General features: G+C 44.9%; 1 protein-coding gene and 1 long non-coding RNA gene across 2 annotated transcripts in view; one reads left to right on the top strand and one right to left on the bottom strand.

Annotated features, from left to right (window-relative positions):
- LOC140684961 (uncharacterized) overlaps nt 1-2,424 on the top strand; it is a 44,734-nt gene extending 42,310 nt beyond the window's left edge. Inside the window, exon 2 of the long non-coding RNA XR_012058025.1 lies at nt 1,278-2,424. This is a non-coding gene — a long non-coding RNA (uncharacterized lncRNA). The remainder of the gene's footprint in view (nt 1-1,277) is intronic.
- The window catches only part of NUP210 (nucleoporin 210), a 48,904-nt gene continuing 29,072 nt past the window's right edge, over nt 1,842-21,673 (bottom strand). The window contains exons 21-40 of the mRNA XM_072934944.1: nt 20,013-20,141; nt 19,221-19,348; nt 18,533-18,668; nt 18,175-18,237; nt 17,070-17,249; nt 15,639-15,719; nt 15,280-15,411; nt 14,932-15,090; nt 14,331-14,422; nt 13,525-13,699; nt 10,767-10,942; nt 9,604-9,821; nt 8,874-9,010; nt 8,058-8,181; nt 7,016-7,162; nt 5,398-5,660; nt 4,494-4,713; nt 4,263-4,358; nt 4,055-4,138; nt 1,842-3,605 (exon numbers count right to left, since the gene is read on the bottom strand). Of these exons, the coding sequence (XP_072791045.1) occupies nt 3,505-3,605; nt 4,055-4,138; nt 4,263-4,358; nt 4,494-4,713; nt 5,398-5,660; nt 7,016-7,162; nt 8,058-8,181; nt 8,874-9,010; nt 9,604-9,821; nt 10,767-10,942; nt 13,525-13,699; nt 14,331-14,422; nt 14,932-15,090; nt 15,280-15,411; nt 15,639-15,719; nt 17,070-17,249; nt 18,175-18,237; nt 18,533-18,668; nt 19,221-19,348; nt 20,013-20,141 (2,841 nt within the window). The 3' untranslated portion in view covers nt 1,842-3,504. The remainder of the gene's footprint in view (nt 3,606-4,054; nt 4,139-4,262; nt 4,359-4,493; nt 4,714-5,397; nt 5,661-7,015; nt 7,163-8,057; nt 8,182-8,873; nt 9,011-9,603; nt 9,822-10,766; nt 10,943-13,524; nt 13,700-14,330; nt 14,423-14,931; nt 15,091-15,279; nt 15,412-15,638; nt 15,720-17,069; nt 17,250-18,174; nt 18,238-18,532; nt 18,669-19,220; nt 19,349-20,012; nt 20,142-21,673) is intronic.

Raw genomic sequence — 21,673 nt, forward strand, 5'->3', positions numbered from 1 at the left:
ACTTGCTAAATGCCTTTTTTTACAGCTTAGAAATTGATGCTTTTCCTACGAGAGCACAGGGGCTTTGCTGTGGAGAACATGGGCTGGAGTTTAAGGCCAGCTATAACCTTGAACTTGAAATTGATACAAAGAAACAGCTGAAAAGGAATGGTTTTAATCAAATCACCAATACTACACTAACTTAACACAGAATCGTAAAGGTAAATACACAAACAATACCTCTAGTTGCCTTACCAGAAAAAAAAAAAAATTAAAAAACCAGGAATTAACTGGAGAGCATGTACCTTGCCCAAACACCATCTGTCTCCAGGGCTGCTCCAAGGAAAGTTCCTTGGGGAGGACTGCTGCAATCCCTGGGACACAGCGAGACACAGCCTAACACAGCTGTGTCTCTAACTGGGGAAACTGGGATGGGGAAACTCCTCAAGCTTCTTGGGGAGCCCTCTACTAAGAAATCACCAGAGGATGTTCATGAATGAACTGACATGCGCTCCTGAGTGCCAGAATCAACCACCAAACACAGAAGGCAAGAATGCCTTTATCTGCAGGCCAAGGCAGGGGTTAGCCAAGGCTGGACTCTCACCTGGACAACTTTAATCCTTCATATAAACTGCAAAAGGCAGCTAACATGCTGCCAGGAAAACCTTCCCCTGAAGCAGCACACCATAATCTTGGCTGCCCATCAGAAAGAGCTCTTTGCTGAAAGGTGTGTGCCATGTTTCATTCATCATCTGCCTTGCTTTTTAAAGGGGGCAGATTGAGAAGTAAAGATTGGGCTGTGTTTGGGAGGTTTGATTAGGGAGCAGATTGGCTTGAAAACCAGTATTAACCCAGCCTTGCTAACCTTAATCTAATTGAGTAATTCCTTGGGACACACCTGTTGATCTGCTGTTGGCAGGCAAGGATTTTCTGGATGCAGGAGTCAGCCTGGCACAGCTCTGACATTTCAACTCAGATAAGGCCTGGACTTTGGAACAGACACACTGCCAGCAGCCCTTCTGCCTCTCAGGGATAAAACAGTCAGGAACAAGCAGGAAGTGAATGGGGAAGAAAATCAGCATTAAATGCAAATCTCAGTTTATTAAATTTAAAAAAATCTTTACATTGGCAGCAACCCTCTGAGAAAAAATTTATATCCCCAAATCCCCCCGGCCCCAGGAATGGCCCCACAGGTGAGGTGAGCTCCTCGAGCCAAAGCCTGGCTGTTGCTTGCAGGAGGTTGGTTCTTGAGCCATACCAGCTCCCTACTTCATACCTTTTTTTTTTTTTCTTGCCAGGACACTGCAACTACTTGCCTAAAGAAATGAAATAAACAGCAAGCATTTGCCAAAGTACTCCCACCACTTGGAGCAGTTTGTTTTTCAGAACATTCGGTGCCAGATTGCTGAATGGGAAAGAGAAACAACAGAAGAGCAAAATCTCTCCTTTAATCATTTCTGAAGAGTTTATCACAGGAGCACTGAGATAGTCACAGCCCATTGGTTTCTTGCTGAATTCAAGTGATTCAAGTGGAAAAAAGATCACATCTTTCTTTTAAAACCCAAATGAACAAAATGGGAAGTTTGAACAAACCTAGAAAATGAACAGCTGCTTCTACAGTCATCACTGATTTCAGCAGGAATTGAAGATGCTTCGTGAAAACTGGAAGAAATCTCTGACAACAAATACTAGTGGAAGAATTGTCAAAATATTTAAAAACATTACATTGCTAACAGAGAGAAAATTAACATTGGAAAATTGTGATTGCAAACACTGAGGGGCTGTAGGAAGTGAAGTTCAAACAACAGCCCAATGCTAAATTCTAAACAGCCAAAACTGCAAAAAATTCTTCAACAGCAACATGAAGGAATCTTTAAAAGCTTTATTTAATAATACAAATTTAAATAATATAGTCCAGTGCTAGACTCTGAACAGTCATACCACAATTCAAAAATTCAAAATAAAGGAGTTTTGAAAACCTTAAATACAGATTCAAATGATTATCTACATCCAAACTTACCTTTTTTAGTAGTACTAGCACTTAAGGCACAATTTCTCCAAAATTAGCCAGTAAGTTAAACAAGACTCAATACAATTTCATGTAACAATCCTTTTAACACTGTGTGAAACCAAAACTCTATGACACGCACTGGGTTTGCATTCCATTCATCTATTTGCCTGCATAGCTTTGCACACAAAGTATTTTGTTATTTCACTTTTCTTATGGTCCTTAGCATAGTTCAGACAGCCAGAATATTATTCACAGTTAAAACTGGGATGCTTGATATATGTAAACATTAGCATTTCTCATGCTAAACCAGCATATTGTGCTGGTGAATCCCAATGTAAGACTAAACAAAGAACACTTATCAGTGCAATACATTCCTGAGTTTTTGGAACACAAAATGAAAACCAGTTCTTCAAAATAAACAATCCTTCAAATTTTTGGCTCATATTTCACCTGTTTTTCTAATTTCCCCTTTTTTAAAAAAGTTCATTAGAAAGAAATCTTATTTTTATAAAAAGTAAATAAAAAACTGTTATTGCTCTAACTTAGATATAACTTCTAGTTGCTTGAAGAATTCAAGAAAGCCAGACTAGCATAAACATTGCTTTTTGTGCAGGCAGCAAAGAACAACATGCCGCACTCCCTCCAAAATGATATTTCTCCCGGCCGAGCTCTAGCTCCGGAGGGAGCGAGCAGGATCCCTGAGCTGGGCCAACTTCGGGGGCTTTGGAAGGCTCGGGATGGGTTCTTAGCCCTCGGCTGAAGGGACCTGGGACCCTCACGGTGAAAGAATGAAGAGGTGTCCTTCTCCGGGGGTAACAATCCTCTTTGTTATCTCCAACGTGGAGAAACGAACAGCCGGAGGATCTAAGTGCAGCTGGCAGCGCCTGCCAGAGAAGGCGCTGGAACTGGGGTGACAAGGGGTTAAATAGGACAGGGGGCGGGGAAACGTCTGGCCAATGGGGATCTGGGGGGCGTGGCTCCATGGGGGAGTGGCTTTGGGAAGGGCCAATGGGATGGGAGTAGGGGAGGGGCCCCAGGCCCTGTCCAATCACCCGACGCCCCAGATGGAAACTTCCAGATGGTGAGGCGGGTGCCGGCGATGGACGGGCTCCCTGTGAGGGACAGGGGAGCGGTTTGGGAGCATTGGGGTGATGGACAAGGGTGGGAAGGCGGGAAAGGGCGCACTGAACCAGCTGGGGAGGGCGTACATAGAACATACTAAATACAAACGCAATTAAATTGAAAAACCAACCTGTACATAGTATAACGCAATTGAACATAAACTACCGCAACTCTACAACAACAGATAAAACAAGCTTTTGAGAATTGAAGCACTGACATTAAAAAAAAATAAACTCAGAGCCCTAAATAGTAAAAAAAGTAAATAAATTAAGGACCTAGTAATATTCCAGAGAAAACCTGAATTACATCCCAGCTGCTGAAGTTGCTGAGCTTGCTAAGGCACTGAGTTGTACATTTGCTTTGATTTGCCACGAGGAGAAGCCGTGCTGCCCCTACTGAGAGGCGTAACCCGTGCTCCAGAGCCTGGCCGAAGGGCTGCTCTGCCTGCTGGAGGCCTGGGAGCTGAAGGAATGTGCAGGTGACCCGATGGAACCTGAAACAGGGGAAGGAGAAGACAACAATCAGGCTTGGGAATGAATGGTGGGAGAAGGAGCAAACAACTGCTCTTGAGCATCTGCTGGACACTGGCAATGAACCCGATGATCCATTCCAAGTGAAATCATCTCTTTAGCTCAGGGCCTCTTGGAAAGGTACCCTGCAAGTATCAAAATTTGTGGGTCTTCCGGTTCAGGACTTAAGTCTGAGGGGGGCACAGTACATTTCCCCTCAGCAAGTGACGTTCACTTGAATTTGCCTTATTTTATCTGAAGCATCACTTGTGTTTACCACCATGCCTGCAGCTCACTGTAACTTAAACACATCTGTAAGAATGTGAATTATTTTTCATTGCCACTCTTGATTACAGACCTTCCTACATTCAATTCCAGTGCAATGGCCAGACTAATCAATTAATTCACTTCTAACTGGCTGGCAGCTGCTTACTGTTAGGTGTGTGCTGAAGACTTGTTCTTGGGTGGAATATTGGCTGATTGTGCTGTTCATTCGGTGAGAAAAATGCATGGTAGGCTGCAAGACAATTGAAAAACAAACCACAATAATTTTGCATGGCAATCATTCCTTTTTATCTTACAGCTAACACACTGTAAGAAGCTATGGAAAAAAATTCTTGTGCAATCTTTCCTACTCTTACCTATGATCATAATAGCTGTCCCTGCTATGAGTGCAAAAAGCGTGAAGATCATCACTTGGTAAGACTGAACAAACTGCTGGAAGAGACTGGCTTCATCTGCAGAATTGATTAAGAGGAGGCAATATTGAGTTAAAAGGAGCATCTTCTCCAACCTGCTTTAAGAGTTAACCTCATAAACATCAGAGAAATTAAAGGTTTCTGCTGGCATACAGAGTGCAGAGCTAAACTTACATCTCACGGGTGCAGTGGTTCTGTCAGTCAGGTAGATCACTGTCACTGGGATGGTGATGGACTGGTCTGTCATGGGACTGGAGACAGTCACACTGCTGGACAGGGAGCCCTGGCTGGGAACTCTGGGATCAGCCAGGCTCACAGTGTACACCACATAACTGGGCAGCCCATAGGACTTCTCCTTCTCCAGCACCTTCACTGCTGGGGACTCGCATTTCACCTGCACAGGGAACATCCAACCTGGAACAGACTGCTGGCACAGCACAGCACAGCCCCCTCTTCCAGGCCAGCTGCCAGCAATGGGTGATTCCACAGAAACACTGAGCAATTCACCCTCCAGAGGAGTCAGGTGTACCCTTACAGTGACACCTGCAGCATTTCCCCCTGCCTATTGCCTCTCACCTGCCCCGTCCACAGGTCTGGGCTAACCCCACACAGCCAAAACCCACAGACCCTCAATGGGCTGTGTGAGCTATGGGCAGTCAGTCACACACTTGGCCAAGACTTCCCCACAGGGCTAAGGCAGCTTTTTGCTTCCTGACCCGTGAGCTGGCTCACACATGCCAGGCTGTATGCCCAGGTGAGCCTGCCACACCTGCACGACCCCAAAACCCGAGGCCAGGCTGGATGGGCCCCTGAGCAACCCAGTGAGTGAGTGGCATCCCATGGCAATGCACTGGAACAGGATGAGCTTCAGGGTCCTGCCAACCCAAAGCATTCTGGGATCCTGTGAAAAGTGAAAACTGAGGAATAATCATCATTCCAAGATGAGGATTTCCAAATCATCTCAGGAATAAACCTTGACACGGTGAAGATAGCAGGGAGTGCCTCGCATTAGAAAGCTGCATGTGACAGCTCAGAATGTTTTCAGCTGTGCTGAGACACTCCCTGGGAATGCACTCACCTCCAGGCTATCCAGGATTTCCCTGGCAGCAAAGATTTTCAGCACGGAGCTGCTGTCCTGGTTGCTGAGCAGCATCTCGGCCTGGTCAGCGTAGAACCAGCGGCTGAGGGGCACCTCGGTGCCCTGCTGCTGCTGCCCGGCCCCGGCGCTGCCCCGCACCGCCGCCGTCACCCACAGCGCCGCCCGGCTCCTGCTCAGCTGCTTCAGCTGCTTCAGCTGCTTCTCACTGAGGCTGTGCATCCTGATGGAGCACCTGTAGTGTCCTGCGGGAACAAGACAGCTTGGAGGGTTTCTCTCCGTGCAAGATCGCTGGGACATCTTCAGGGAAAAGCTAAAAAAGGTGGTAAAGCTCAACCAGCAGTGATGAGGAGTGCACAGATGGACTGGGACTGTGTGTCTGTGGAGCCAAACATCACAATTCCAAGTACTACAACCAAAGAATTATTCCTTGTCCCAAACTGAACATCATGAAAAAACCACTATGCTGGTAACTTCCAGTCACACTTTATTCTAATATGCAGTGGAGACTCAGTTTCACTTTGAACATAACACACTAATACTTTTGAAAAGCTTTACTGAAAACAAGACTGAAAATCCTATTTTATATTATTTTCAACTAGTGTTAAAATTTTAGCCACCTACCATCACCATCAATCTGTGAAGATGTAGTTTATTTATAAAAGCTCCTTTAAAAGTTATATATCCACCATGTTTCTAGTTTCGTATGGGACCAATTAATCTGTTATTAGCAGTAAAGGTAGTAAAAACTTCCCAGAGAATGGAAAATAAAAAGCATCAGTAACAAGGAGAACTTGCCAGGTGCATTTCCCCCTGATTTTCTTCCCCTAGCTAAGTAACAGAGGCACATGCAGGGCAGAATAGGGGTTTACACAATGGGTGCAGGGATGAATCTAATAGATAATTAATGTTCTTTCGGTAAAGCCCATGGTGGTTTCATGCTGTTCTAAATCAAGTTACACTTTCAAAACATTAACACATTTTGTAGACTTGACAATTTTATTTCCACCTCCACAGTATCTGCAATTTCCCCCCGCCTTTTAAGACCCAGTTCATGATGCTTTGGGGGTACATCCCACTTTTGGAATACTTGTCACCTGAGTGCTCCTTTGCTTCTTTTACTTCCTACAAAAACTCTGCAAAACATGAAGTGGGCTACCACTTCTGACTTCTAGCTTTCTCTGAAAACCAACACAAGATTTTGTCACAGGCAGAAAACCCACTGAAACAAGAAGTGTCCACGTGAACAACTCACTGAGGCCTGAGCTCCTACACAGCAAAGCCCAGAGGCTTCAGAAGGAAAGAGAGGAGGTTGATATTGGACGTTAGGAAGAAATCCTTCCCTGGGAGGGTGGGCAGGCCCTGGCACAGGTGCCCAGAGCAGCTGTGGCTGCCCCTGGATCCCTGGCAGTGCCCCAGGCCAGGCTGGACAGGGCTTGGAGCAGCCTGGGACTGTGGAAGGTGTCCCTGCCATGGCAGGGGTGGCACTGGATGGGCTTTGAGGTCCCTCCAACCCAACCCACGATGCTGGAATTCTGTGGACTCTGCTGGACCAAAGAGCTTGTGTTTGTCTGCAGCATGGCATCTTGTCATCTCTTACCTGAAACTGCATCAAATCCAGGTTCTGCCACAAAAATCTCCTGTGCTGGGAAGTCAAAGGCATCACTGTTGAAATCGAGATGGCAACTGATAATGGACTGGGGCTGCAACTCAGCAATGGCTTCAATCTGAGCAGGTGAACACTCCCCTAGGGGGAAGGAAAAAAAATTCATCTCTAATTAAATACAAAATAAAATTATAGCTGATTAAGTTGAATTAATTAAAAGCAAAATCATGGCTTGTAGCATTGAGTTATTCTACCACCTTCTGAAGTAGTTTCACAAGGTTATGAGGATCTTAAAATCACTGGAAATCACAGACAGCTGCCTTTGCTCAGGGTCTAATCCCAAAGAGACGGCAATGAAAACTTCATATGTTGTGGGGTTTTCTTGACAGGAATAATTTATTTACAGGAAAGAATAAGCTGCAGAGAATCTTCTGCTCATATGTCTCTTGAATAACTTACATGATCCTGGGAGCCTTGAGTTAGATTTTAGTATCTGGTGAGATGATTTTTTGGTAGGCTAATAACTTACATATGGCAAAATAAAATACTATTGGAAGAAGTGCTGATTGTTAAGCTAGAAGCTAAAAGGATCTATAACCACACAAAATACAGCATGTTAAATACAGGCCACAATATGATGCTCAGTGTTTGCATTGATTCTAACTGGTGACAAGTTCTGTCAAAGATTTAAGCATGGTAACTAAGTAAGAAAATGTAACAACCCCAAGAAGGCAAGTGCAATTAAACATACAAGCAATTAGATGATTGCCCATTAACTGTCGTTCGTATGATCAAAAATGGTACCTCTATTGAATCTACTGATTTTGTTACTTGTGAAATATTAGCAGTGCTCCAGAACACCTTCCAAGTTCCATCCCATGGCTCCTAGAGCTCCCGGGACTCTACAAAGGCATTTGAGGTTCCTGGGGATCTTGTTACCCTTAAACAACTAACAAAAACCCCATAACACAAACCAAAGATTCATGAATCAATAAACAAACAATAAACCAACAGTATAAATATTTTTTAATCATACCTTTCAAATTTTTGTTTGTTTCCCCAATTGAAACTATGACTTTTGAAGCTGCCACTCCCTGCAAGCTTGCCTGCACACCACTGACATGCATTGCTGTGGTCCTCTGAGGCACATTAATCAAGATCTGAAAAAAGGATGAAACACATTGTTACCAAAAACTGTTTCAACAAATAAAAATGAAGGCAAAACCAGACTGGATTAGTTGTAAAAGACTCCACAAAGCCATGTTTTTCTTTGAAATCCCAGATTTCTCTAATATTAGAAAGTGCCTTTCCAAGCAATTTAAGCTAGCAAAAACATTTTGTCTCCCTACCCAACCCCCAGAAGTTAATACGCATAAAGCTTTATGTATAAATTTAATTTAAAAAGAATGTATAGTGCTTATGCTGGCTGATGCCGTGAATTGTGTCAACAGTATGACTGCATAGAGATAAACAAAATAATTTAATCTGATCAGTGATGCACGGCACAACATTTGAGCAACTTCTTGTTGGCATCTAATCCTGCAGTGAAGTTTCATTCATAATAGCAGCCATACTCAAAAATTGGTTAGCACCTGGAAGCAACTTGGCCAACAACGGAATCAAAATATACAATATAAGAATGGTAGAGGAAAAAACTCAAAATGGCTATGCTACATTTTCCTCCTTAGAAAAGATGTTCTAAAAAACATGATGTTTTGGCCACATACCACACACTTCCCAACCATCTGCATTTCTAGAAGAACATTTCTAAATATTTATAATAAAAAAATTCCACAGAATATAGTTTGGTTAGGTCCAAACCAATCTCAGCAGTAACAGAACAGTGCCTCACCTCTCTGTAGGTGTTCAGTAACCCAGGGATCTCATAGTAGACAGTGACCACCCCAGAGTCCCTTGCCAGGGCCACGCCAGTCTTGGAATCCACAAGAAGAAGAGCACTTGAGGAGGAGCTCCACACGCCTGGCAGGCCTGGAAAACACCACAGGGGCACTGCTCACACCCTGCTGCCAACTGCAGCATCTCCTGGGCACTGGTGTCTGAGAGTGCCACTGCCAGGCAGGGCACACATCCCCCAGTGCCCAGGAACCACTCTGGTGCCTGAGAGTGCCACTGCCAGGCAGGGCACACATCCCCCAGTGCCCAGGAACCACTCTGGTGTCTGAGAGTGCCACTGCCAGGCAGGGCACACATCCCCCAGTGCCCAGGAACCACTCTGGTGTCTGAGAGTGCCACTGCCCAGCAGTTATTCTGACACAAGCCCATTAATACCAACAATCAAACACAGTGAGTGAAGGCAGGCCTGACGCTGCAGGAGTCCCACAGAACCAAGCCTTTCCAGCTAATGGAATAGAAATATCTGAAGTGCGATGCTCAGGAATTCAATACAAGAGACATATTGCATAGTGCGATTAAAATTAGAGGAGTTGAGCAAACCTATTTTAATCATTAACAAGAACAGTGACATTTGATTCTGAACAAACATGGTAAATCATGCATTTAGCTTTGCTGAGACTGGTGTCCCACGGAATAGCTGCTAACCCACACAGCTGGAGGCCACTCACCTTCCTGGGCTGTCAGCAAGGTCCTCAGGCACAGGACATCCCCCACCACCACGTCTGGGAGCTCTGGGAAGATGGCATGTTGCACAGGCAGTGGGATGTAGTCTGCAGTGCCCCTGTGCTCTGCATCCCACACCCTGAGCAGGGTCAGCCCCACGCTGACAGTCCTGATCACAAAGGTGTTGTTGGCAGCTCCCTTGGCGATCTGCACGAAGTCATCCCTGCACACAAACACAAGTGCTGCTGCGTGAGGGAAGGCTTGGGAATGGCATTGTCTCTCCAACAGGAGAGGTGTCAAACTCTTCAGCTGGCTGACTGCTTGTTTTCAGGAACAGTCATCTGATGAAGTCCAGCAAAGTAAGGAAATTTAAAAAATATTCAGGTGCCACTGAGGCAAATTACAGTTCTCAGTCCACCACTATGCTGAGGAAATACCGAGATCATAATTATGCAAGAAAACTACTTAATTGTGAGAATTGTAGAGCTTTAGAATGACATAATTTTCCTCTTTTTCCTTTTCTCAAGGGAGTTAGGAAGCCAAGAAATTTGAACACCAAAATGCAACTTCCCAGACATAATGTCCAGTTCTGGTATCTACCCAAATTCAGCAAGGTGCTCTGCAGAAAACATGTTTCAGTAACAACACTAGTGGTATTCTACTGAAGACCACAGGAGGCTGCTTCACAACATTTACTCTGTGAGGCAGAGACCAAAGCCTTTTGAGGCTTGTCTCTGCTGTGGGAAGGTTGCACAAGCCCATCTGAGGAGACAGCCCCTGATCCAGAGTGTTCCCCACCTTACGTAAGCCCTCAGTGAGTCAGTGGAACACAGCACTGGGAGAGGCAGATGCTGATGGATCAATTGTTTCTCGGGGCCACTGCTGCGTGCAGGGGGATGATTCAGAGTCACTCAGAGCAAAGCACCACTCCTGCAGGTCCCACTGGGACCACGCTTATCCGGGCAGCTTTCCATGGCTAGGGAATACCGATTGCTAACTGCAACTCTCCTTCCCGCCACTGCCTCTGAAGGCTGCAGAGACAAAACCCTTGCTTTGCTAATCCCAGCCCAAGCTGTATGTTCACTTGGTATCCCTGGAACCACTTTTGTTTTATGTATGTCTGGCCTTTTCTTGCTCTGTGTAATCACCACCCGTGACAGACACGCACCTGTTGGTGGCAAAGTTGAGCACAGCATTGTGTGAATGGAAAGTATCTCCAGAGTTGTCGTGGAAATGGACTGTAAACGTCAGTGTCACACCCAGGGGCAGGGCCTGCAGTGCCTCTTTGCTCTGGGTCAGCAGAACTGGCCTCATGGAGATCCTGAGGTAGGAGATGGGGCAGACCTGGAAAAGCATTGGCAGTGAGAAGGAAAGTTCAATTGCTTTTTATGATACCCCTGTAAAAATAATTGAAGAGAGTTCTTTTTATGTAACTATCCAGAGCTGCCTTTATGAGCCACCTGCATTTTGCCATATGCCAGGACTAACACATGAAGCTGCTGTTGTAAGTATCTCCATTTCAGGTTAAAAGGGGCCTGTGACACTGCCTAGTCCAGCCCCCTCTCAAGCTGGGTTACCGAGGGCCAGCTGGGCAGGACCATGTTCAGGCAGCTCGGGCATCTGCTCGATGGAGACTCCACAGCTCCTGAAGCCTGTGTTCAACAGCCACCCCAGTAAAAAGTGCTGTCCCGTGTTCAGACAGTGTTTCCTCTGTGTTCCCCTTGCCCTGTCAGGCTGAGAAAAGCCTGGCTCTGTCTGCTTTGTACCCTCACAGCTGATATTTCTTAGCCCTTTTTTCTAGTACCACTGGGAACTGAAACAAGAAACAATCATGAAGAAACATACATCACACACAGACTTCAGAGAACACATTACTATCCTATCAATTCAAACTGTTAAGATTCCCTGGATATGCAAGTGAAGAAGTGGCCCCATGACCTCTCTCCTAATAATTCCTGAAATAAAAGGTGCAATTAATTGCCCAGGTATTAGAAGGGTAGCTCACAATGTATGTGTGAGTAAGGGGATGGAATGGTCACTGTTGCCCAGCTCCCCTGCAGCAGGTGAGAAAGCCAAGCTGTTCCAGGCAGAGCTGGAAGCTGACAAACCCTGAGGGCTCAGAGGCTCAGCTTGGTTCCCTCAGTGCCCCTCCTCAGCCAAGGCAGAAGTTGGGAACTGCTCTGAACTCCTCAGGAGAGTCTGCTCCATTAACCCTATGTGCACAGCCCCCCATTTCGGCAGTAACACTCCAGGCAAGAAAGGTTTTCTGAAGACAAAGACTTGACAACCTGTTCTTTTGGTGTTTAAATTGCATATTACTATTCTTGATTAACTTACCTAGATTAACGAGCAAAATTACCCAACAAAAATAACTATATCTCTCTTCTTATTACAGCTGTTGGAAAAGAAATAATGGACAGAGGAAGCAAAACTCCTCAATTATATTGAAAAAACTATTTTAAAAGAAGGCTTCAAGCTTATCTTGTAGAAAAATCCCTTTATTTTCCTGACCTAAGAGGCTCAGCTAAAATGTAAAACTTTGCAATCTGAAAATGTACATGTCAGAACTTAAAAAGGAAAGGACAAATTTGGCTTCAAGCAAAATACATCTTTGGTGAATCCAAAAAAAAAAAAAAAAAAAAAAAAGTGGCCACGGGCTGGTTTCATCAGTTAAAATCTCCATGCACACAGATCTCTGCCCAACAAGCCGTGGTTACAAGCCAACAAAAACCCCATTTCCCTGACAGATTATCAAGCTTGCTTTACTTTAAGATCTCAGCAACTGTCCCACAAGGGACGACTGCTAAATTTAATATTGATGAAAACAGCCTTTTACTGTTAAAGTATCTCAGGTTTTGATGCATTTTTTTTTAATTCAAGTAATAAATAAAATAAAATACTGAGCCCAGCAGGCCCAGGCAAGTGCTGAGCTTGGTCCCTCACTAAGCTCACTGTCACTCCTTCTTCACCCACCCTCCCTGGCTTATGTAAGAGCCCTTCTTTGACCAAGTTCAAGGTCTAAGTGTTAGGTGATGCTGCTGCAGCAGTTTGGTTCTTAATTGTACACTTGTAAACAGACAACACCAGACCTTATGAAAGAAGGACAAAGTGAAGGAGAGAGCTTTGCCTCAGAATGACACAACAGATTCAAGCTCATCTCCAGCTCTGTCACAAGTTTTCTGGCACGACCTTCAGCAAAACCTCTCAAACTCTCTCAGCTCTTCCGCCATAAAGTGAATTGTGTTACCTCATGAGGTTCAAAATATCATTTCCATAAAGGCACTACAGTTGTAGTAAGTACAGGAAAATAAATGAGCTGTACAAGGTGCTGAACTGAGATGGGTCCTACTACAGAGAGCTCTGTATCACCATCTTGGGTACAGGACAAACTCACACAGGGGATCTGACTTCAGTCCCACTGCCTGCTGACTAAATGGTGTTTGAGCCACCCCAAACTCATCAGACATTTTTCACTTGCCAAAGGGAAGAAACAAGGTCATCAGTAACAGAGCTGGAGATGAATTTGGGAAATTCCAAAATTCAAATTAAAAAATCCACCAAGACACTTCACAGTGATTACAGGAACAGCAAACACTTAGAAATAACTTAAAGCACTCAATTTTACATTTTTCTCTTTTAGCTGGGACAGAGGGAAGATGCTGACAGTAAAAAGGGATAGGAGGAAGGGGAGCAGTGGCTATCTCAAGGCTCATGCTGCCAGATGCAGGAAGTTCTTGGCTCAAGGATTTTTTGAACAGAGATGATGGGCTTACATTCCCTGGTGTCCCACGGTTCAAAGCTCAGAACTGTTAATTCCCACACTGCTCATTTTTCAGAAGTGAAGTTCAAGAAGTGCAGCCAACAATCCCTGTTGGAGCAGTGAAGATGTACTTGAGGAAAGTGCAAAGGAAGGGAGCTGACAGTACCTTAACAGCAGCTATGATGGTCTGGTTGATGCCAAACAACTCCTGTGAAATCACTTCAATGGTTGAGGATCCGACCACAGACCCAGAGATGAGGAATCCTCTCTCATCAACTTTCACTACAGGGACTTTGTCTGGCCCATCCAGGACACGGTAACTTAGGGAGGCAACTCGGTCCCTGAAGCAAAACAGAAAGTAAGGAACCCTTTAAATGTGTAAAACCATATTTAGGGTCTCTTCCAATACAAACCAGTCTGTGATTCCATTAAACTTAGGGTTCCCTCCCCCTAAAATGCAAATGCCTCCAAAGCTTTGCCCTCGTGTGTGTCCTACTGTCCCTATCTGACCATTATTATGCTGGGAAAACAAGCCTGCTATGAGTCTAAAATGTCAGTCTTTGAAAACAGATTATGTAAAAAGAATTTCTCATTTGGAAATGACATTTTAATCTGAAAATCCAGCCATAACCTCTGTGTGCGAAATACACAGAATTTTAGTCCACAAAGCCTCAATCACCCATCAAAACCTCTACAGGAAGCAGGCAGCAGGATGCTGCTTTAACTGGCTCAGCTGCTTTTAAAAACAGGATCTGAAAGTTCCCAAAATTGAATGAATTTTACAGCTACAATCTAATACAAGATTTGACAAAGCCTGAGAGAACAGTAAGATACCATGAACCAGCAGGTAAGCTGTGTATTAAATGGATGAACAGTGCTACTGAGAGGCTGAAACAGCTCCCTTAAACACAACAGTCCTACAGTGTGGATACAGGGCTGACACAAGCCACACTATGGAAACTGAGCACTGACCTGTTGGTCTGAAGTTCAATAAAGGAATTTGGTGACATGAGGATCTGCTCTGCTTCTGCCTCTGGAGTGACTAGATGAAGTTTTTCAAACACCTGGAAAGTAAGAGGCATTTTGGCCCACTGTTGTGTGCAGACAGTAATTTACTTTATTTATTTAGTCTTCAAAATAAATCAACAAACAAAACTAAACAGAGCTGTAACTTTCTTTCTTCTCTTGTATAATATATATGGTAAAACAAGACAACTGAACATGAGTATTTGAGAATGGGAGAGCCAGTATCTTCTACAAGTTATTCTGAGAGTATTTATTTCCAGGGTTATGGGTAAACTGGTTGGTAGTAAGTTCAGGAATTTTCTTCAGCATGAAAACAGAGGATTTCTCAAGGGAAAGGTGTTGGAAATGTCATATTCACCCAAGTTACTTTCGACTCCCCCTAACCCCATGAGCTCATGAACTGCATGAGCCCAGATGAGGAATATTATACAAACAAGAGTAAGGACACAAACATAAACCAAAGCTGGAGCTACTCCTGCATTTCAAATTCAGTCCAGTTCTGAAGGAGATACTTCAATGTGAACAACTGTATAGGAAATCATCCTACCTGAATCTGGATTTCGTCAGACAGTTCCCTTGCCATGTTGTAGAACTGGTTGGCTGCAGCATCAAGAACCTTCACGACAACTTTGAGGCCTGTTCTTCCCTTTACTCTGCCATAAACATCCACTGCAAAGTTGTAGTTTGCAGGAAGCTGAAAAGCAGCCTTGGACAGGAGAAGGGATTCAAGTTTGACTCATGGAAAGCGCAGACATTGGCACCGAGGTGCTGACCACTGATCCTGGCTTTTGAGGCAGGGGAGGCAGCAACATTCCCTGCATTGCCCTGAAGTGGCCGTTTCCTTTTCCCAAGCTGCACACACACACACACACACACACACACACACACGCTTTACCTCACTGTGCCTTGTCCTGACATCCAGGGTGTCCCTCCTGCTGACAGACCAGTGGAACGTTAACCCCGGCACAGCACTGCCGAAGGAGAAAGGAGTCTGAGTGCTGGTGATGCCCATGACATAAACTGGCATCTGGAAAGAGAGAAACCAGCCTGCTTAGGTAATGCCAGCATGCAAACCAAACACCTGCCCACAGCAAAGAGAATTTAAATTCCCTCTGATTAAGAGATGGGGTCTCTCATGAAGAAAATGGTTCCTCCCAGAACTGCAGTGCTGTCACGAGGAGGCGTGACAGCAACGAGCACAAGCTGCAGTTCCAACATGTGAAGGTGACAAAAGCCAATCCCTAACCAGCTCACCTGAGTACCAGCCTTCATTCGTGTGATGGGTGCCCGAATTCTCACAGCTGTCAGCTGTACCACCTCAACTTCCACCTTGTCCTGGGGAAGAGGAAGGTAAGACACTGTAAGCACTTGTCAAACAGAAACCAGACTTCACTTTCAGGCTCTACAGCCACTATTTTACCATTATCTAATCACTGTTGCTCTGTGATTTGTCTGAGATGTCAGAGGAAATACAGATGGACAAGTTCAGTAGTAATGTAAAAAACTAGAAAGGATTAAATTTTGATTTATAAGCATTTAAAAATGTCCCCGAGATTGAAAAAAAAAATCTACTCAAAATTACTGATGACATGAATGATGGAGCTGAGAGGTCAGAGACAGCAGCAGACAAGATCACAAGGGGCCCCAGAAGAAGAGGGATGAAGAAACGCAGGGGAAAAGGAAGACACAGAGAGGAGCTGGAATGAAATGAGAATTGTAGAGCACCAAATGGGATAATTGAGAATAAAAACATGATGTTTGACTCTGACATCTCCTCTTCATATACCCAGGCATTCCTGATAGATTTTATTCCTGCTGTGTACTAGGGAGGAAAGGTCAGACCTGGACCTCACCGGGCAGCAGATTGACCTTTCAAGTTCACTTTGCCTCCTGTCACACCATTAGGGCAGACTGCTGTCCATATATTAAAAAGCAGACATTTCTTGGGTTTTTTTGGATTTTTTTTATATTTACTTTGTGTCTTCTTGGGACTGTTCTGGCACCTGTCAAGCAGCAGAGCTTTGTGGTTCACAGCAGCTGTGCTGCCCTGAGCTCAAAGGAAGGAGTCATAAGATCTGGCCCAAGTTCTGTTCCTCTGAGTCTCATGGAAGTCCCAGGGACTTGTGCTCCCTTGCAGGCCTGCCCACCTCCCTCACACACAGCTGCAGGAAAATCTAAGGACACAGATTCTGAGGGAATGTCAGGGATTCACTGCTTGCACCTCACAGATGGGGTCAGACCACAGCAAGGGATGACAGTGTTCTATACTGCTGCAGCTTAGGAGACAATTTTTTCAGCAACAGCTGCCTTCGGATCATCCTGACCTAAGAGGGAATGCAGATCAAGACAACCTTCTGCTGTGCTAGAAAGGCTTCTTTAGATGGGCTTTTCTAGATGCACTAACCAATTCTGACAACTTCAGACTGGTCATAAAGCCTCCCTGGTTATCTGTGAGACTGATTTAAGGCACAGCAAGATTCACCTGCCTGTTCAAAGTATTACCTGTGCTAATACCTGTGTAAGTTCACGTGCCAGGGAGAAGGAACTCTGAGTTTTCATCTTCAGGAAACCAGAGAAGTGCACGAGGTAACACTGCTCATGCAGAAAGACTCTGTGCCCCCTTTCAGAGCCAAAGCCACAAGTCAGAGAGCTCCTGTCAGCCCTCAACAGCACCACAAACATTACCTGGGACACTGCCACAAGCTTCTCTGTCTCTGCATCAACAGCCTGCAGCACTCCTGTCACCACCCCGCTGCCAATGGCCACTCCTCTGACCAGCCCAGAGCTGTTCACTGCTGCAATGTGCTCGTTGTCAATGGAGAAAATGATGTTGGAGAGAAGCTGGGGGCCTCCTTCAGCCCTGATCTGTCAGAACAGCACACAGAACAGCTAATGAACCCTTCAGATAGTTCTGGTCACCTCTACAGGGCACACCCTCCCTGCTCAGCACCACAGTGACTTCAGTGCTGCCTGCACCTTCCCAGGACAGCTCCAGGACTATTCCCCCAGGTCCTAGCAGGATGTCAGCCTGGGAAATGCATGAGCTGAGCACAGAAGTGGACCCTGTGCCTCACAGAGTGTCACAGGTTGATGCCACCTCCACTCCAGAAAGTTTCAGCAAACTTTACCTCCCCTTCTCCTCAGCACCCTGGTGTAGAGCTCTGCTCTGTGTTTCAGTGTGAACAACAAGCCCACCATGCCTAATTTCATGGAGCTGACAGATTTACTCATGCTGTGCTGGTATTTAACAGCAGAAAAGCTGACACCCAATTGACAAATGCAAATAAAAATCCTTTGATCCAGCAATAGAGCAAAACAGAAGCTGCCTCAAGAATGACATTGTTCTTGCTCACTGGAGTATCCATCATAGAAACATAATGGGCTGGGTTGGGAAGGACCTCAAAACTCATCTTGTTCCATGGGCAGGGACACCCTCCACTAATCCCAGGCTGCTCCCAGCCCTGTCCAACCTGGCCTTGGACACTTCCAGGGATCCAGGGGCAGCCACAGCTGCTCTGGGCACCCTGTGCCAGGGCCTGCCCACCCTCACAGGGAACAATTCCTGCCCAATATCCCATGTGGCCGTGCCCTGCGTTGGGTTGAAACCACTCCTGGTGTCCTGTCACTCCAAGCCCTTGCCCAAAGTCCCTCTCCAACAAGCCTGTCAGTCCATTCAATGTGAATGCAGATAAATGTCAAGTTGAGTATTTCCTGCTGAAAATCCAGTTATGAAGATTCTTTTTACAACAGAAATTACAAAGTAAAGAAAATATGTAAGACGATGCCTCACCTGAATCATGGCCCCAATAATTAGGGTCACTTTCCTTGGCAATAGTCTAAATGGGGGAAAGACCTAAAAACAGAAATATGAATACCTGTGTTCAGGATCCTTCAGTCAGATAAATTACACCACAGTACAAATGTACAACTGAGTCTTTAGTTGCTTAATCACAGTAAACTGAGCATCCAGAAATTTAACTCATCTGAGTTAAACAACACTGAAATCTGACTGGCATTAGGTCAGCTTCCAGACAGAATGAATTTTATGGCAAATGGATTACTATACTGTAACCATAATGTCTGTATTCCTGTTCCATTGTAGCACAGACTTTCTTTATGCATATATCTTATCTGAAATTATTATTTACTTCAATCTGCTGTGGAGCAGAGTTGAGTCTCTGTCCTCTTCTGTCAGCCACAGTTGCCATCAGACTCGTCTGCCCAATGCTCATCCCACGCACCAGGAAAGCAGCAGTGTGCTCATCCGGAGCCTCCCTCAGGGGGCTGCAAAGAAATCCATTAAAGAGATAGTAAATTACTGTGTAAATTACAAATAGCAAAGCAAAGGACTCATTTAGTGACCAGCAGTTTTACCACAAGGCTAAGTGACTGTCTGAAGCAAAGCTGAGGAAATTATCACATTTTTACACATGATTGCTCTTTGCAAACTGTGCTTTATTGAAACATTAAATACTTGAAGTGAAAATGAAACAAGCAACAGACACAGTGAGTTTGATAACATCAGATGTGCCTTCACACAGCACTCTTCACCTGACAATCTCTGCCAAGTCACTGCTTCCAAGATGCACAAAGCTTCATCAGTCATCACACTGGAGGAACGAAGTCTCCTTCATCAGCCAGCAACATTCAGCCTGTTGATTCAGGCAACTTCCCTCACAAATAATATTTTACCTTTTAACAGCTAATTAAGGCTTCACAAAAAGAAAATAAATAGACTCTCAGCCGTTGTGTATTACCATGCCTTTAGCCTCATATCTTTATTCATTTTTTGCCAATTCTTATTCACAGATTAATTTCAAAAGTCCATTAACTTACACAAGTGAGACAAGCTGAGATGCTGCTTTGAGACTGAGATCCATGACAGGGAAGTATTTTGCCAGAAAAGGTTTCTTTGAGTCATCCAGAACTCTGACATAAGCTTTAACTGTTTTTCCAATCTCCACCTGAAACAGATATATCCAGTCATTCTGCATTCACACCACTCTTATTTATTAGCATAAAAATTTTCACTTGATTTTGTATTATACTTGTAGTAGGCTAGTGGAGATAGAGCCCCAAGGTTAGACTGACACTGATTTTAAAGACTAATCCCTGCAGCTAGAGTTAGTGTCAGATGAATTGAATGAACTCAGGTCCTTCAGCTGGCAAGGGCATAATTAAAACATCCAGAAATATCAACACTTCTTTTGTTTAAAGTGCACCCAAGCTGGCAAGAGCAATGAGCTGGACTTTCTTCTGTTCAGTTTTAAAACCTGACATATGGAAAATGACCTTGTGGCAAAACCTACTCCTAAAAGAATTGCTCACATGCACTTTAAACAGGAGGAAATGTAAATGAGCATGTCCATATAAATTATGGATTAATATTACTATGTAAATGCAAAAGCTGAGATTGCTGCCACACAGAACATGAACAGATACCTGATACTCTGAGACCCTTATAACCTGAAGGGATAAATTTGGGAGGGAGAAACAGAGACACAGGGAGGTTGCAGTTGTTTCTCTGTTGTAGCATCTTGTCCATGTGTGATCTCTGTGCTCAGGACCAGCAGCACAGGAGCCAGGGCAGGCTGGATCAGCTCCTAATGCTGCTTCCAAGGCACTGACCTTGCCAACAACTCGCACGTACAATTCCTGGATATCAGACACATGAATTTCAGCTTCAGCTGGGGCAGGGAAAGCCAGACACAGGTCATGAATCATGACAGTCACTGATCCTGGGAGCAGAGGCTGCACCTGCAATGCCAAAAGAAAACTGCCTTATAGCACTTCTTTTGTCTCTTGTTCACAGGATAAAATTTGTATCACTTTCAGGGCAGAAGCAGTTGGATGCAGAAATCTCCAAGCTTACACAAGGAGAATTTTTCCCCCAAAATAAAAATCAAGCTGTAAAATGTATGTAAAAAGTATCAAGCTACCGAGCTAGTGCAAACAGCCCCCAGGCACCAAGTGAATTAACAGCTCTTCATCTGGAACAGTCTGGCATCCTGTTACCCTCCTGCCATCAGGAGAAAAAACACACAAATCATTTAGAGCAACAAAATTTTCTTAGAGTGAAAACCAAAGTGATAAGGAAAAAAAAAAAGTGAGAACAAAAATTATGCCTGTAAAGCACTGGTATTGCTTCCTGTAAGGTTTGTACTCTACTGTCACTGCTTCTCATCTGAGCAGCCAAAACCTGGTGGTAGATCCTGGCAAGTAAGAGGACAATTGACAGATCAGGTGTTTCTTTAATAAAACTATTATTACATTTATTTTAAAGAACGAGAATGTTACACTTAACAGATAAAGAGAATAAAACAATGAATAGAGAGACCTCTGGTCCCAAACACAAGCCCTCAAAACTTAGCACCCATCCCAAAGTCCCCTCTGCCAAGGCCATGCAGCCACACCTTGCTCCTCACATCAGCTCTGCAGTTCTCCTGCAACTCCCTGACCTTGTCACAGACCTCAGGACAATCCCAGCTGTTCTGGCTCCCTTTGGCCAGGGAGCAGTGAAGTCGGGTGTCCTGCTGTGTTCTCTGGACTCTGAACAAGGGGAGATGGACAGGCCCCCCAGTGCACAGGAGCTCAGTGAACTCTCAGCTCTGCCCAGCAGCACCACAGGAGCCAGCAGCAGAGCAGTGGGGAAAGCTGACATTTTGTTCTGTGAGGGCACTACTCCTGTTTCTGCCTCAAAATAGAAAGGGATGTGAAGTTTTAATAAAGGTCAGCTTCCAGAACAGCAGCAGTTCCCAGAGAGGGTGGCTAACACAGGGGCTGGGCAGCAGGGCAGGGGAAGTGGCACAGGGAGGGAGCTGGAATGGAGCTCAGCTGGGCTGGGAGACCAGAGAAAGCAAACAGGGAAAAGGGCAAGCAGGGCTACTGCAACTTTTAAAACTCTTCCTGTCTCAGTGAACTCTGCTCTTCTCCTCTCCCATTATGTGCCCAGTGGCTCCCAGTATCCAGGGATATTGCACTGCTGACCACTCTTCACTCTTCCCCTGCTACCACCCACCCATGCCCAGAGAAGCTGCTGTGTCAAAACCAGAGGGAGAGCTACAGAATTCCTCCTTGGCAGTCCCACTGAAGAGTCTGGGAATCACTGCTCCAGATAACTTGAATTTAGTTTCTCACAAGAGTTTACTGCCAACTCATCCTCTGTCAACTTGGCTGCGCTGGTACCTGCCATGGCAGCAGCCTTACAGAGCCTGCTGATTTCCCAGGCCATTCTGCTGCTTCCATGGAAAAACCCAGGGCTTGTACTGGGATGGAACCCAAGCACAGCA

Source organism: Taeniopygia guttata, chromosome 12, assembly GCF_048771995.1.
Source record: "Taeniopygia guttata chromosome 12, bTaeGut7.mat, whole genome shotgun sequence".
Taxonomy (NCBI): domain Eukaryota; kingdom Metazoa; phylum Chordata; class Aves; order Passeriformes; family Estrildidae; genus Taeniopygia; species Taeniopygia guttata.